General features: G+C 36.3%; 1 protein-coding gene across 1 annotated transcript; it reads right to left on the bottom strand.

Annotated features, from left to right (window-relative positions):
- Positions 1-3050: 3050 nt before the first annotated feature.
- LOC138331537 (microfibril-associated glycoprotein 4-like) lies at positions 3051-13588 on the bottom strand. The gene is made up of 3 exons (XM_069279228.1): positions 13519-13588; positions 8672-8983; positions 3051-7285 (listed from the first exon to the last, which is right to left on the bottom strand). The coding sequence occupies exons 1-3, from the start codon at positions 13562-13564 to the stop codon at positions 6687-6689; spliced, it is 957 nt and encodes a 318-aa protein (XP_069135329.1). The 5' UTR covers positions 13565-13588; the 3' UTR covers positions 3051-6686.
- Positions 13589-18346: the final 4758 nt, after the last annotated feature.

Genomic DNA, 18346 nt, shown 5'->3' on the forward strand with positions numbered 1-18346 from the left:
TGGCCGCCACAGCGGCCACCTTGAAAACACATCTTGAACTTCTTCTCAAGTTCTACCGGAGCGATTTGGCTGAAACTTGCCTGAAATGATCCTGACATGGTCCCGACAAAGTGTTGTTATTTTTCGGGTCGATCCGAAATCCAAGATGGCCGCCACAGCCGCCATCTTGAAAACACATTTTGAACTTCTTCTCAAGTTCTACCGGTGCGATTTGGCTGAAACTTGCATGAAATGATCCTGACATGGTCCCGACAAAGTGTTGTTATTTGTTCGGGTCGATCCGAAATCCAAGATAGCCGCCACAGCCACCATCTTGAAAACACATTTTGAACTTCTTCTCAAGTTCTACCAGTGCGATTTGGCTGAAACTTGCATGAAATGATCCTAACATGGTCCCGACAAAGTGTTGTAATTTTTCGGGTCGATCCGAAATCCACAGCGGCCATCTTGAAAACACGTTTCGAACTTCTTCTCAAGTTCTACCAGTGCGATTAGGCTGAAACTTGCATAAAATTATCCTGACATGGTCCCGACAAAGTGTTGTTATTTTTCGGATCAATCCAAAATCAAAGATGGCCGCCACAGCTGCCTTTTGAAAACACATCTTGAACTTCATATCAAGTTCCACCAGTGTGATTTGGCTGAAACTTGCATGAAATGATCCTGACAATGTCCGGAAAAAGTGTTGTTATTTTTCGGGTCGATCCGAAATCCAAGATGGCCGCCACAGCCGCCATCTTGAAAATACATTTTGAACATCTTCTCAAGTTCTACTGGTGCGATTTGATCCCAAATCGAAGATGGCTACCATGACACTATATCTAATTAATTTCCTATATGATTATTGCCAAGGTAGTCAGATGACCGTTAAGGCCCTTGGGCCTCTTGGTTTTTTGTTTTTTTTACAATGGCTCCGAATCAATAGATCAACAAGCGGTTAATATTACTGTCGTCATATCCACCCTTGGACAAGGCCTACAGGTATGACATAGCAAAACTGACAAAAATGACCTGATTGAAGTGTCATTAGAAGATTACACAGAGCAGCGTCCAATTTTAAAGCACACATAATCAACCACAATGTACCGTTATTCAGTTCTGCAGATGTACATAAAAGGACCAAATTACCTACTCATTTGGTGTCGCAGACAGAACCTTCATTCAAACTATGACATTCCATGGCTGGATATATTACAACACTGATAGTAACGGTTGTAGTATCGGAGTGCAGTATGACATGAATTGTAGTATTAGCTACAGGCTTAGCGAATGATACTTTTTTATAATGGTTTTATTTTTCAAAAGTTTTTTTTACATATATATTAAAGATTACTCAGATATAGAATAGCATACACAAAAGTCACACACATACACACACTCAGCCTGCACACTCATACACCTTATAAAACAGCCAATTCAATTTATTTTTCTTCTTAATTATCATTAACACACGGAATGTTAGTGTCTGGCCCATAATCACACCCACCATCATTGACTTACATGCAATTACACACCAACACATACTATTCTTGTCAAAAGATAAATACATGTGCATGCTCTCCTTCGTTGTACTCAGTACACATATAGCGATTGATACTTGACAGATTTAAAGATATTATCTGATTGGTAATAAATAAAGAGTAGAGATAAGAAAAAAGTATACATTGCGGTACTTAAAATGGGCATTGGTGATATTAAAACTTTCATGGGATTCCCGATAAAAGGTCATCGGCTCGGTAGTAGTACATATACCGTATATCTACCTATTTTCGCGGAGACTGAATTTCGCGGTTTCGCTATTAACCGAATCGCCGCGATTTCTGACGTATTGAGAGTTGATTGTATTTATTAGCGTTCATATTCGCGGGGATTCATTTTCACTTTGAATGCTAAATTCGCCAACTTAAATGGCATGCGAAAATGCCAGAACTTTATATATGTTATTGAATATTTAGTTTGAACACCAAATGAGTAGGCCAGTTGATAATGGGAGTATCATATTACACAGATAAACATATCTACACAGATAAAGTGTATTCAAATGTATTTTAAAAATTCACATAGGAAATGTAATACAATATTGAACTGAAACGTGGGGAAGTTTATTGATTGGACTCTCAAATTATATTTTTTGATGTGAAAACCAGGTCCTACGTATAAACTGATATAATATTATAACCTGCATACATTTTTGATATCAATCAATCATTACTCAGTTCATGGTTGCAAATTTAAAGTCCTGTCCTTGGCGTAAACAGATTTGCCAGTCCTTCCTTACTCTTTTGTTATCACAAATGATTTTGGCTTTTTTTTTTTTTTTTTTTTTTTTGTTTTTGTTTTAAAAAAATAGCTTATATCAAGACCTTACGGACGGCATCCTCGATCCTCCAGGGATGCTATCACTGTGGTTACATCCGCCCCTGGACTACGTCATAGCAAAGCTGAAGGCTCTGTGAGTGTCAACAAATGAGACCGGTAGTTTAATGCCTTTTGATGTACATCATAAGAATCGAATATCGGTACCCTGTGGTTGACTGTGGATTTGAAGTTTTGATATCGCTCTTCGAAATTGTCAAAGGTATTCTGCTCTGCTGGCCTGTGATTGGTCAGTTTTATTCAGTTTTGGTATGACATATATATAGTCTAGCGACAGTCTTATATATAATCGTCACTATAAAAGGTAAATATGTTCTGTTCGCAGCTATATTTATTCATTTATTTATATTTTTGTTAGAAAGTACTTCCATGTATATACTGATCACATGATACTCACCAGTCTACCCTTCATATTATGTATTGATACTGTACAGGTAGTTAAATTTATACAGAAAATGTGGGCTTAATGAACCGTAATTTATTGAGAGTTTCTGCAAATACACGTGGTGACGTCGGCAAAAAATGTGCGTAACTTTATAACGTCATTTATTCCGACGTCATAATCGCCGCATCTTGGCCCATTTTGTCAGTCGCCGTCACATATTGGCGGCCTGAGCAGCAGATCGCATGGAGCTGTTGATAAATCAGATACATCGTAAATAAACATTATTTATTTTTATTTAAGAAATTCGATTTACAAGAGGCAACAAGTTTCATACACATCATAACGGACATGTAATAGCAAAATTGTAATTCAAATCAACAAGAGAAAGGGATTCCATTTGACAAAATAAATGGACATTATTTAAGCAATAAACTGTTACCAGATTGGACATACAGTTGATATGAAGCCCATCCGGAAGGAAGATAAATAGAATGGCGCCATGAATATTTATCTTTCGGACGGATGGGCTTCATATCAACTGTATGTCCAATCTGGTAACAGTTTATTACTTATATTTCCATTACGATTATTAAAATTGAACACTATACATGTATATCCTTTGAATTTTCCCGCTTGCGCTTGTGTTGACGTCACCAAGTTTAATAAATGGAACAGCCATATCATCAGCTTCTGAATATAGTTCAACACAAAACGGTTTGAAACAAGCGAACAAATGAAAATTATGCGATGATATTTTTTAATACATGCTACTTTGTAAACATGATAATACTATTAGATTTCATAGACCACACAACTTTAAAACCACTTTTTAAATTATTTGACCGTTATGTATAGGCGTAAGTATATATTGTATACACTGTCCGTGACGCGGCGGAAACGTTAAAATATTCATACGCTTGACCAGATTGGAGTTCATAGCGTGATATTGCCCCTCTGGTTTAACATAGATCAAACGGGAAACTGAAAGTAGAATGGAAATATAAGTTAATGTAATATAAGCTTATAAATTGTTGTACTGATAATAATTTTATGTTATATGCAGGAGGATACATTGTTACTGTTATTATTGGGTGGCATTATTCCAAAAATGTGATTTTGGGTTTTTTAAATCGTGAAAAATCATTCCACAATCATTTAAATGTGTGTCACAAGTACGAAACCACATTTATAAAATGTTGTAATACACATGCTACATGTAACTTATGGTATAAACTGGAATGTTAAACATTGTAAAAATGTATTTCTTTACTGTAGAATTACTTTTATATGTGGATGAATTCATTTCGCTATATTCACGAACTTAAATACTATATAATACTAGGAAGAGATAGACAAGAAAGATAACATGTATAACGTCCTATTATACAAATGATAATCCGCAAAAAAAAACACGTATACAATAGAAATCCGCGAAATTTTCTCATCGCGAAACTAAACAAATATATAATATCCTGCATAATGTAAGCAAAACATTGCGAGAGAACAATGAACTACAAACAATAAACCAATGTAAGGGTATATATTTATAATGTATCTAAACAATATAAACACTAATTACAACCATTGTAAGAGTGTACAATGATGTTAGGTATTATATTTGCTAAGCAGTGGCGTGCCCGAACACTCCCTTACACCACGATATTCTAGGAGTAACTATCACTGCCGTTATATCCACGTCTGGTAGTTTAGTTCTTTGATGTAAGTCAAAAGATCCTGTATGGCGAATTAAAGATGAGCGCCGCTTTGTACATCTTCAAAGGAAGCCTATGTAAGCGTGTGATTGGCCAGTTTTGTTCTGTTGCCTATGACATAGTGCAGGGAGGATATAACGACAGTGACAGAATACCCTGTGGTATCGGTGATGTGTATCGGGTTGCTATACACAATGTTGCCTAGAAACAGTCTGATAAACGTAAACAAACATACAATCTCCATTAAACGATACAACACTAATGTAATTCTTCTTTATAGTGATTTGTAAGCGCTCAACAGTTCATTGCTGAAGTATTGACAGCTATAACGAGTTTGAAAATAAAAATAAATCGCTACTTTCAAAGCGTCAGAAATGTGCATGGCACTGCAATCTATTCGCAGTTTACCTGGGTACCAGATGATTTGGTATAACAATGTAATTGATTAATATCCTACACTGTTATCCGAACATTGATACTCTGCATTTGTATCGTAACATAAGCACTATCTGTAAGATCTGGCGTCGCATTGTTACGCCGTGCCGATTTAATTATAAACTAAGCTTACATCTCGTGAGTATTCCCTATTATACAAGCAGTTGGTTGAATTTTATCTTTATTTGAATTAACGTTTTAAAATCAGTCGACAGTTTAAATGCGCTCTCGATCAATACATACATTCTCTCGACAGGATGTGATGCGTTGGATGTTAAAAAAACCCTCTCTTTTCAAATAACAACGATTCCATTTAGATAATGTACGCCTTTCAAAAAACAACAATTCCATTTTAAAGTTCATTCGCTATTTATACTAGATCACTACGTATTTTTTCGGCGTTCATCATGAACACAACCATATAGCCTATTTTTAAATGCGACCAAAAAAATCCAGCGGTTTCAAATATTATCCAACCGTTTCTCAATCATAGCAATTTTCCGCGACATTGCGATAATACAATCGCCACGAAACTAAGCGGTTATGTTCTCTATGTTATCTAAACTCGTTGTGAATGATGATTGTATTGATGTTTCATTACCATTTACACACAAAAATAATAATAATGAAAATAAAAATAACTAATTAAGACACATTCCCTCTGTCACTTACGTTCATATACACACAAATAGAACGAATAAACGTACCCGGCCTACTATACTTTCTGGCCGGACGACATATTTTAACTATGGAAAAGTCTTTTGAGCTTCAATATTGGAGCTAACACACAAACTATGACAAACTGACAGGAAAGGGAGACAACTTCAGATCGTTGAAAGGTCAGGTGTTGGTTCATCTCTTAAATAGAGCGTCCTTTTTTCAAGCAGTTTATCTAAATCACGTTCATTTATGCATTTATATCTAAATCAAGTGAAATTGGATAACGAATCATGGACGCGCAGTCAATTTAAGAGCAAATTTTATGTAAGTTGAACATGTTAGCACAATGATAAATCAGCGTATTCGTAATGATTACTATATATATTCCGTTATCACCATTGCAGGTACGTATCAACTGTGATGTCATCAGTTTGGGGGCAGAATTCACAATCTCGAGTTTTAATCTCATTCAATCAGACACTTGATAAAAATGTACTACTCATTCTCTGTCTGACATAGCAAACCAACAAGAATCTGGTTGAACAAGACTATTCATTTTCTACGTAACTTATGACGTCACGGTAGAATACTCCCAACAAACAAAATATAATTTGCGCAATCATAATACGCGCAAAATGTCGAAAGAAAAAAAAGCCACAAAATATTAATCCGCTAAAATATGTACAATATTTGCCATCGGAAATGTGTTACAAGTATGCAAAAAATGCAATAAATATAAGTGATATCATATATATCCTTTAGAAATATGGAAAATATATTAATCTATTATATAACACTAAATTGTTGTGTAGAATTGTTCGTTGCTTTCGTGGTGAGGCTGTAGAACCACGGATATAGAAACAACGAAATTAGTTTTATAAATTATTAGCATTATATATATCAATAGCCAACCATGAATATTTCTGTACACGAAATACTTTGAAACATCTAAACTATGGAAATAAGTACACACAAATATTTCAAGTTAAACAGTATATGAGCAGCAGATATTTATACAAAAAAAACATGACTTACTTATTATTCATATCCTTATGAAAAACTACGTTGCATTTCGTTATTGCTAATCTCCGGTTTTTTCCACGCAAATAATCACTTGTTTACCGTATACTCATAACGGTCTCTGTAAAATAATTGTATCCATTACAATATTCCCCCATGGTTGCCATGGTATTTCGTAACCCATATCCTCCGTTGATATTGAGCCACGTGCAACCTTTGAACCACCAGCCTCCTTTTCGATTGGAGGCGCAGCTCGATCTATCCCTATCCTTGGCATGAAACTCCATGCCATCATTATATGTAAATGTGTAAGTGCACATTCCGGCCGAAGCGACGTGTCCTGAAACATGAAGTTTATAAAATGCTGCTGAATCGTCAATGGTAAAAGAACTGTATTCAAGTAAGAACCATTCATCCGTGTCTTTAAGCAGATCGAACCTGACGGAGCGAGGCTGTCGGGTCATGATGTAGATGTACTCCAAGCCGAGCCAGAATTCGCCATGAAGCGAACCAAATCCGTCCACGTAATCCTGGTAGTTGCGACTGAACACCTCTGTGTCGTTGACTCGATGTTGCAGGATTGTCCATCCTCCTGCTGTCATGTTACACATCACCTGAAACGTTACACCCGTCGACTGGGTCGTCACCTCGTATATCCCGTCCTTTGTATACCCAGAGTCGTACAGTTCCAAACAAGCTACAACCGAAACAAATACTGTAAACTAACTTGCTTTCGTGGCTACTTAATTTCACGATTTGATTTAACATGTAATAAAACTAACAAGGAACCTACAGTTAACGAGGAGAAGGACGACAATAAGAACGAAAATGACGAGTATCAGGACGATGAGAAGGACGACGAGAATGGGGAGAGAAGGAGAACGACGACAAAAAAGAACAAGGACGACGAGGATCAGGACAATCAGAAGGACGACGAGAATCGGAAGAGTAGGAGAACGAAGACAAAGAGAACAAGGATGACGAGGATCAGGACAATCAGAAGGACGACGAGAATCGGAAGAGTAGGAGAACGAAGACAAAGAGAACAAGGATGACGAGGATCAGGACGATGAAAAGGGCGACGATATGGAATGCAGGATAATAACCACAAGGAAAACGATGGGTATCAAGACGAGCGAAAGGACGATGAGGATAGGGAGAGGAGAAGAACGACAAGGCTAGAGAGAGGAGGAGAATGACCACAACGATAACGACGAGTATCAGGACGAGGAGTAAGGCGATGAGGAAAGGGAGAGGAGGAGAACGACGACAAAGGGAACCAGAACGACGAATTTCTGAGTCAAATTCTTTGACTTTTGTTGCGTATCTTGACTAGATTTCGTATCTCTTCGTTTCACTATAGTTTATATCGATGGGCGGTGTTACTTTTATTGACATTTGTAGTTTTTTTCTGTGTAAGTTTAGCTTTGACAGTCGAGTAAAGCGCTGATAAATATCATAAATATCTGATGATACTTAAATACGATTTTCATTAGCTACAGTCTATGAACATAACACGAATATGGGAATAAATCAAAAGGAGGCTCTTTCGCACAGGTGATATGCGTTACATTGAGGCCAGCCATTATTTTTATTTCAAAGTGATATATCTAGCCGAATGTTTTGATACAATCATGATAAAACATAGATTTGAACGCTCCGGCATGAAATACAATTGATAACATAATTAATGTATGCTTGATGTGGAATAAACTTCGCTGCTTTCGTGGTCAAATTATTTTTTGAGAAATTAAATACTCGCGAATAAAATAATAAGAAAGTGAAAAGAAAGAAAATAAAAACTAAGATAAACTGTATAGATTATAACGGTTAATTGACAAACTGCGCGAATAATTCTCGCGAATTGGTATCAAAGACCAGACAACGAAATTTTCTCCTCGCGAAATTAAACTCTCTGATATACAGTATATAGTTACTTAAGGAAAAATTACTGTAAATGTGGAAATATATCTATAACGACACCGCAAAAGTTTTATAAAGCAAATCGCGAAATTAAGCACTTGCGAAAATCTCCTCGTATACAGTATCACAAAGGCATTATAGTATAGGCAATTTAACTTACGTGTCTTTGTATCGGAATCATACGTCACGGAGACCATGGAGTTTTGGGACTCTGTATTTTTACTATAGAATAGTGTTCCCTGTCTGGATTGAAAACTGTGTAATGTTACGTTTGACTTATCAACGTCAAAACACATACACGTGTTAGTTTCCGTGTGAAATGTAAGCGATTGTGAATATCCTGTTCTGTGACAAGCTATAACACATTTCTGTGCGTCTGCGCATGTCGTTGTCATATTGGGGGAGTCAAATTCTCGGTCTGATGCTGAAAGAATCCTTTTCCAACCAGATCTATTTGTCGCTAAGGCAGAATCTGTAAAAAGATAAACAAGTCACATAAAGTTGAACTTCTTTTTTCATTGATGAAAGCAAACCAACATATTTCCTCATGTGATTTAATTTCGTGAATTTCGCTGTCAGATCGCGAACATACACTTTATTATGTGATGTTACGCTATTATACCGATAGACGGGAGATGATTTACTTGTTGAATAGAGCGTAAACGGAGCCTTTTGCATTATTGATTAATACGAGTGTATATTTATACAAACGGTACATACAAGCATAAATATATGTACAACAAATTCATGGAAATTTTGTTTTGTATGTTTTGACCAGAAAATTGTTTATATCTTTTTTATTCTTTGCGGGCGCTTTGTTTTCGCGATCTCTAGATACATTGTAATACGTTATAATAAGTTATATATAAGCCATGCGCAAAATCAGGTGTAATGATGTGGGTATTACTAGGAAGAGATACCATAATGTAGATTCTGATGCGCTGTGATACACTTTGATACGCTTATTTTAGGAGTTAGGTTACATGATAGATGTGTACTGAGGTACTGTACGCTGATCTAGGTTGCTCTACTCTGTAATACGCTGGTGTACGCTTCGGTACCTTATTATTGAGTTTGCAATTAGACCGAAAATTTGCTTTCGTTCGTTTGAGGGAGCCAACCTTCAACAAAGTGGTGGGCATTGCTCTACTTATACTAGGGGTGACATGGATACTATTTGGAGACTCGAAAATGTTCAAAATTCAGGATCACACTACGTTAAATCATGAGTTATATAAGGAATAGAGGTACGCCAGCCTGTACGCTCAGACACGTTCAGGTATGTTACGGCACGCTACTGTAGGCTACACCACCTCAGGTACGTTAGTTTCCCATCACGTTTTAGGGCATGGGCTAGGAGGTTCCCACATGACACCCCCCCCCCCCCCCTCAAACCTCTGAACTCTTATGACCCACTGATCACAAATCAAAATGTTAACATTGCATAAGTTGGGATATACTTCCGGTTATGACGTCATTAAGATGATCGCCTTCTTGAATTTCACTAAAAAAATAAAAAAATAGTCATTACATTGACATTTTTCCACCGAAGTAGACAAATGAGGTATCAAAATGACCATAACAGAACAATAAATACATATCAGGACCAAAAAATCCAATATATATAGTGATTTCAACGCAGAAAATGAAAAACTCGGATTTTAAGCTCAAAAATGTTGATTTTTCAGCAAATTTTTCATATTTGGCTTGACGCAGCAAAAGTGTTTCCAAACAGCAAACTATTATTTCAAATGAGTTTTAGTACCACTAAATAATCAGTTGTTTTTTGGGTTTTTTTTTTCTTTGGCCTATTTTGTTTCGCTGTGATCAATGAAAAAGCAACATTACGGTAGGCGTTTGAGAAAAAAGCTGAATACAAACCAAAATAGATAATGAGCAATTTAACTGAGATGCCAGTTCGATCATATCAATATATATTCGTTTCATTAAATATATCTGTTAATGTTATCTCTCTTGGGGTTGAGGAGGGTGTTTCCTATTTTAAGACTTTATTTGTTATTTTGGAGCGGGTGAAGGGAAGAATCATGAATAAAAACACGTCTTGATTCTTTTTCCTAAACACGAAATTGATTCAATTGATCTAAATCTGATTCCTGAAAGGATGCTTTGCAATTCTTCCTGCTACTTACGCCCAAAGAGAGACAACTGAAATTCGGGATTTTTTCCCTTGGCCTTACATCACCTTTCCCAACTTGACATTGACCCGTAATTGGAAGCCTTTCGGTTCTGTCTCCGAGCCGGGACGTTCTTTGTCTATGATGATGATTGTTTCTGCTTCATTGTTGAAGGGGATCGACTTGGTTTATTATGATACGACTACGAGGATGGCCAGGATTTTTTTTCTGCTGTTCAGTGAAAATGCAGTAAGCCGTAAGCCGACATATATTTGTGTATGATTTTATCGGAGAGAAATCTCAAAAATAAACAGTCCGCAAATTTACACAATTTTTTAGAGGTCAGAACTTTTGAAATTAAACCTTTGTGAAATATAGCACATACCGAATGCGCGAAGTTAAGTCTCCACGAATACAAGTATATGTACGTTAAGCGTTAATACAAACCAAAATGACAATGAATTATTCATTGAGGATGATGTCAATTCGGTCGTAGAAATATAAATTCATTCATTATTGAATATTGCAAATAATATTACGTTTACGCTTCAGTTAACAACCTTGACTCCCGCCTATCGGTATAATGGCATCATCACACCTTTACACATAATAGTCTGTGTAGATGAACCATATCTGTGAATGCTATCTTTCTGGGTGTTTTTTTTTTTTTTTTTTTTTTTTTTTTTTTCGGATATATCTTTTTGTTGTTGTTGATGATGTTGTTGTTGTTGTAGGAAAAATTGTCTTGATTCTTCTTCTTTAACACGAATTGATTCAATTGACCTACATGGATTCCTGAAAAAGGCTGTTCAATTCTTCTTGTCGCTTACGTCCAAATGGAGACCACTGAATTCGGGACTTGTTTCCTTGTCATTAGCATTCATCCATAATAGGAACATTTAAGGTTCTGTCTCCAAACTGTGGAACTGAGATGACGTTCTTTAATGATAGACAAAGAACGTCTCGGATCGGAGACAGAACCTAAAGTTCTCCTAAATTCGCATCATGATATAACAATTGATCCCCTTAAAACATGAAACAGAATCACAACCTTTACCCTAATTGTATCTGCTTCATGTTTAAAGGCCCACTACATTTCTGAAACGGCTTTTAATTTTTTTTAAATGGAAATGTAAATCGAGATCGATAATTTTGTAGAGTCGCAAAAGTTATTAATTTACCTAATACTACACGTATACCACCTTCTGAACAATTTAATTAAAATAAATAAAATGTTAATTTTCATAACGCGGGTCGTCTTATGTTTCCTGCCGTCTTCCTAATTACCGCGCTTTAGTTGACAATCACTGCGCCAGACGGCAAAACAGCGAAATGACCTCCACCGTTTTCATATATATTACGCAGGAAATCTTGCGTATGTTTGGTGTTGTAACTTCATTTTAGGATATCGATATATATATAGTTTCTGATGTTACTAATGTTTTAAGAAACCTTTAAATTCTGCAGGTGGTGGGTCTTTAAGGGGATCACTTATTATATTATGATGCGACCATTTGGACAGTCAGGATGAATTGAATATTCTTTTGGATATATTAGGATAATGGTGCATTTATATATTTTTTCTGTCCAGTAAAAATGCATACATGTACTGTAAACCACTTTAATTTCGCTATACATACATTTTCGCGTATTTTCGCAAGAAAGCTTGAGCAAGAATTCAAGTTTTTCGCGAATAATGAATTAAAAAAGTGATTTCAGTATATATAGGTATACATCTCTCCCCCACGGTACATTAATACCTTTGTTTAATGACGTTAACGATGAATAGGACGTTCTGTAGAGACGACGTTTTGGAATGACCTTTATTTGACATCAAACATGTACTGTAAACCAACTATCTTTCGCGTGGGATTCATTTTTGCGAATTCGGTAACTTCATAGAAGTTTATTTCCGCGATTAATATCTTCTACAATTCTTGCGAAATCCAATTTAAAGGTGTCTCAATTCAATCTTAAATCCACGAAACGTAATCTCCTCGAAATTGCCTTAAAACTGAAATCGCGAAATTCAGTAGCCGCGAAAGAAAGTTTGATTACAGTAGTCCGGAGAATTAGTTTCCAGTGGAACAACTTTTGGGTTTTAATGAAGTAGGAAGTTGAAGCAAATTACTTCCAAATACAGTTGTGTATGAATTCATTTACCCCTGATGTCACATTTAGACACTTCTAAATCAAAGACTAGACCAGTCCATTATGAAACAAGGGTGAGTGAGTTAGCACACACATGTTGGCGATTAGTACAACGTCGGTCGTCAGCATCGGGAGTTATTACAAATACACACATATCAACAAATTAAGTAATTAAGTTGGAAAACTTGTGCTGAATCCCATTGTATATAAAATTACACAATAAAATATGTTTAAATCAACACACGTTGGCATACAAGTATCATTGAATTAAAAAATGGTTAAATGTCTGATTATTTTATAGTTTTGTAGGTCACATTTATCTATCGTATTGTTCCCACATCAAAAAATAAAAATCTGTAATAAAGGTCCACTACCGTTCCGAAATAAAAAAAAATGCTTTTTTAAAAATAAGAATTACATAAGAGTATATATATTGATGACCTAAGATGAGGTTACAGCACTAACCAATACAACATATGATATGTTAAAAGTGGAAATTTACCGTCTGGCGCAGTGATAATCAACTTGCACTAAGTAAATATGTTCAAAAGATGATAATAAGTGTAGTATCAACGGCAAACTAATAACTTTCGCCAATCTACAAAATTATCAGCCACGTTTTACTTTCACATTTTAAAAGTTGAAATCCGTTTCGGAAAGGTAGTGGACCTTTAAAGTTTTATGATACATTTCTAAAACTTTTCAATTAAACTATACTTACAATTCCATTGGAGAAAACAGTATGTTAATATCCACATGAAATACATTCTCCCCGACGATACCTGCACTCCGGGAGGCGAGACAATAATGATACTTTGCCGCAGGCCTAGGTCTACTCACTGTCTGATGCGGAAATCGATGGTGCTGGCCGATTGGTTGATTTGAGACCACTCTTAACTAATGTTAACAACATGCACCTGGGAATGGTGGGTATAATAGTACACACATTGTACTAATTATTTATAGATTTTTTAACAGGCAGACCATATTATATTCTAATAGTGTGCACTTGGATCCTTCAATATTCACCAAAACCTTTAAGTTTTGCATTTAACACATTTTGCTTTTTGTTAAAAGATAAAAAAAATGTATGAATATTATGAATAGATATTACCTGATTTAACCTATAAATACACGAAGTATTTAGTTCTTGTCATCGGCTTATCATATTTCGAAACCTGCTATATTTCTGTCAGTATTGTTATTTTTTCATAACGACATCATAGGTTTTTTTTAAATGAATATCTGCTTATCTGATTTTAGAACATCCGCTGTCATTTCTGTTTGCATTGTGAATTGTTCAGGGCTAAATAAACAGTGATCATGTATAATCAATTCCGACAAGACGTTACTTTTATCTATTTAGGAAGGTTGGTGTTTTTATAAGAGATATGCTGACTTGGAGGCCTTGTATTTCAGCAGTCATGCACCAGAAATATCCTTTGTACTACCTGTGCTTTTGGTATCAAGGTTTCTCATAAATATCACAAATGAAATCAATTTATTGTACTTAACTCACAGGAAATGTTTCACCTTGTTTCTTCTAACATGTACTTGTACAAGTGAGAAACTGAAAATGGCCTTCAACCCTCATAGTGTCCAAGATAAAGAACAACACAGAGTGAAATATTACTACATTTCAATCATTGAATTTTGCCATTTAAATCGCTCTTTACTGCTTGGAAATTTTCGCGATGGCTTATTTAAGCATTGAACGTCATTCAGTTGACATTCATAGCCGATATGAATGCCAACTGAACAGAGGCAAATTTCATGAAGAGCGCTAGCGCTTCATGTTGGATTTGCCTCTGTTAAGTTGATATTCATTCTAGCTATGAATGCCAACTGAAAGACGTTCAATACTTATATTTATATTTGGTTACAATTTTATGTTGAAATAACAAGGGGGTGGGGTGCATCTATACTGAGTTAACCATTCGGTACCGTCAAGAATAGAGCAGCCATTTGAACAGCTGTTTTCCGCTGACACGACAATTGTGACATCACACTTATAATGACGTCATAATAAGCGATTAAAGTTCATAGCCTATATGACTGCCAACTGCGTTTGGTAAGGTTACATAGTGGGGCTGCTGTGAAAATATAAATATTTTTAGCATGACAGGCACCGAAATATAAAATTATTATTATGACAAATTTCACGATTTTGGATAAATCTGCGAATTAAGCGAAATTCAAACCTCGCAAATATTAAAAATGATACAGTATACCTTTACGGTGTTGAGTTTCAGATGAACTATTTTGTGTTTAAAGTTCATGGTTTACACTGTACTTCGATGCTTTTCTTGTGTATGTTGAATGATCCATCTACTAAACAAATACCCGTAGTTTTCCGACCATTTTATAGAAACTACTTGTGTGCGGCTATATTTGTGCATTGTCAACACAAGCTTCTTCAGCTGTGATTGCGATCGAAAATCATGATTGAATGATTGAATTGTTGAAACAAAAAATTTAATTCCTCTGACGGTAATTATTACATTTTTTTTATTTTTATTAACAGTGTATCCTATGTACCTTTCAGCGAAACGCCACGCATGGTTATGGACGAAAAAAATCTTGATATTATATGAATCACAAAACTAACAAGAGGCCCATGGGCCTTAACTCATTCATTGGCACATAACAACCAAGTCACAGTATAAAGTAGTGGTTAATGTAATGATATGCGATATCTTACGGCATAATATTGATGGTGTGCTGCTCCCTAGAGGTGCAGTTGTCTCCCTTGTGTAATTGGTATGTAACACATGCTCGGTGTGACTTCAGGTGTAGCAGAATGAAGCTGGATCACGATGTCGTTCCTTGAATCTTGTTTGTCAATGCCAGAGACCTCTACCAAGCGATGGCATCATTACATGGTGTCAGAAAGGTAAAGAACATTTATACAGACGAAGTATATGGCGTTGTCAGGTATTAAACCGCCCGAATTAGATTGGAATAGTGCCAATTTAGCGGACACGTGGGAAAAGTTTAGGTAGCACTGTTAACTTATTTCCAAATGTCCCCTGAAAGGAACCGATGAAGAAATTCAATGTTCATATATACTTCTATGGATTGGCCAACGTGGTCGCGACCAGCGAAAACTTTTGAAATCTTATTATGATGGGTTTGAAAACCATGTTCAGTCAAAGGCAAATCCTGTATTCGCCAGATACAAGTTTAATAACATTGTTCAAGGTTCTAGTCCGTTCGACAATTTTGTCACACGACTCAAAATGTCGTCAAAAGATTGTTCATTTGGTGAGGAAGGTAGACGAAACTATGAAATGATACGAGATAGAATTGTGTTTGGAGTGACGTCACAAATACTTGATATTTGAGAAAGCTATACAGATAGGACAAAGTTGTGAATACGAGCAAGAATAACTAAAGACAATGAAAACTCATGACACAACAAAAGTCAACAATCATCCGTCAATGCTCTAATGGGAAACTCGGGTCAGCAATGAGGACAGGGTCATCACAGGAGGAAAAAACCACAAAAGTAAGGAAGATCAACACATAGGACAGCAAAAAATGAAGAGGCATCTCACACATCAAAGGACTGTGGTTACTGCGGATACGATCATTCAAAAACAGACAATTGGCCCGCAAAAGGCAAACAATGTAACAAGTGTCACAAGTGGAACCATTTTTCTAAGAAATGTAGATCTGTTAACTCTGTTGATATTGATAGTGAATCAGAGTCATCTGATAATTTTTTCATTGATGTTGTCCGCTGAGGTGTTAAGAGTAATGCCTCTCTTTCCACTGACCAAGCTTTTGTCCTGGTAAATGTGAGTCCCAACCAGAAACCTGTGAAATTTAACGTAGATACAGGTGCCAAGGTAAATATCATACCTAAAGATTTATTTTGCAAATTGTACCCCGAGTTAAAGTTGTCCAAACCCCGCAAACATTTGTCGTCCTATAATGGCTCAACAATCCGTTCGTCAGGTTGTTGTAATTTGAAATGTGTGTACAAAGGTCATGGTATCACAGCTGAGTTTTACATAGCCGAGACGACTTCCATTCCCATCCTAGGCCTCAAGTCCTGTTTAGATTTGAAACTAATAAAGTTGATCTACTCTGTAGGTGAGACTACTCCGAGTAGCAGAGCACCCTTAGACAAACTGTCGGTCCTCAAGGAATATGCCGATGTATTCGATGGTATCGGTAATTTTCTGGGTACATGTAGTATCCAACTCGATCCGAAGGTGCAACCAACCGTGCACCCACCGCGCAAAGTACCCCGGGAAAACCTAAGCATGAGCTTGACCGCATGGAGAAAGCAAATGTGATAACCAAAGTAGACACACCTACTCCGTGGGTAAACTCCCTGGTCGTCGTAGAGAAGTCCTCGGGTAAGCTTCGAATATACCTCGACCCGCAAGACCTTAATAAGGCAATTAAGCATCCACATTTTTCCATGAAGACCTTGGAGGAGGTCCTTCCCGACTTGTCCGGTGCGCAATACTTTACAAAACTTGATGCACGTTCCGGGTATTGGAACATAAAACTCGATGAACCATCATCTTACTTGGCTACATTTAACAGCCCATTCGGAAGGTATAGATTCCTCCATATGCCCTTTGGGATTAGGTTTTTACACAGGTATTTTCGGTAGAGTTAGTCATTAATACATACCTGTAAAACATTCCTGTCATAAAAAGATATATATACGAAAACGTTTAATAGCAACACTCGGTCACCAAGACACAATGTTAAACGGGTAGTTCTAGAATATAGGAAACGTCAACTAGCTAGTAGCGATCATCTGATGCGCTGAGCTAATGAATATTAGGAACCTCAGACAGGATATAACAAACAATTATGGACGATCAACAATAACAATTCATTCAAAGGTCATGGTATCACAGCTGAGTTTTATGCGGTTACGTCTAACGTTATGGTAGAAATGATTTATGGACACCAAAAGCTGGCAAAGGTAGGTGTAGTGTTTTAGTTACAATGGACCTTCCATGGATGTTTCTGAGGAATACAATAGAAGATAAACTAAAATATTTCCTCTTTTTCGTATTGAAAATTTGACTTTGACCTTCATGTGACCTTCAGCTAAAATTGTACACGAACATTTTTTTTTAAATTTAAAATCGTCTATTATGTATTCATATTAGAATGATACCTAATCCAAAGCATTATTTCTCTTATTATCCAGCTTAGTAAGTTCCCCTTCCCCTACCCCATCCTTGAGAAATCGTCATTTTTTTCTTATATACGCGATGCTATTAATCACCCCATAAAAATCTGTGTGGATTTCCAAGAAGGTTGGCCAACCTAAAATTATCCGGGAAGGTCCATTGTAACCAACAACAACCTTTGCCATCTTTTGGTGTCCATAAAACCTCTCTGACTCCCCAAGTATATAGTTACATTTACATCGGTCCGTTGGATTTGTATTACTACCTTCACAATTCAATAGAGATTCGGTGTAATATGAATCTACATTCTTTTAACGTATGCTACCTGTATTCACTGAGATATTTCAAATATTAAACAAAAAAGTTATGTCTACTACATTGTAA

This window comes from Argopecten irradians, chromosome 9 (assembly GCF_041381155.1).
Source record: "Argopecten irradians isolate NY chromosome 9, Ai_NY, whole genome shotgun sequence".
NCBI lineage: Eukaryota > Metazoa > Mollusca > Bivalvia > Pectinida > Pectinidae > Argopecten > Argopecten irradians.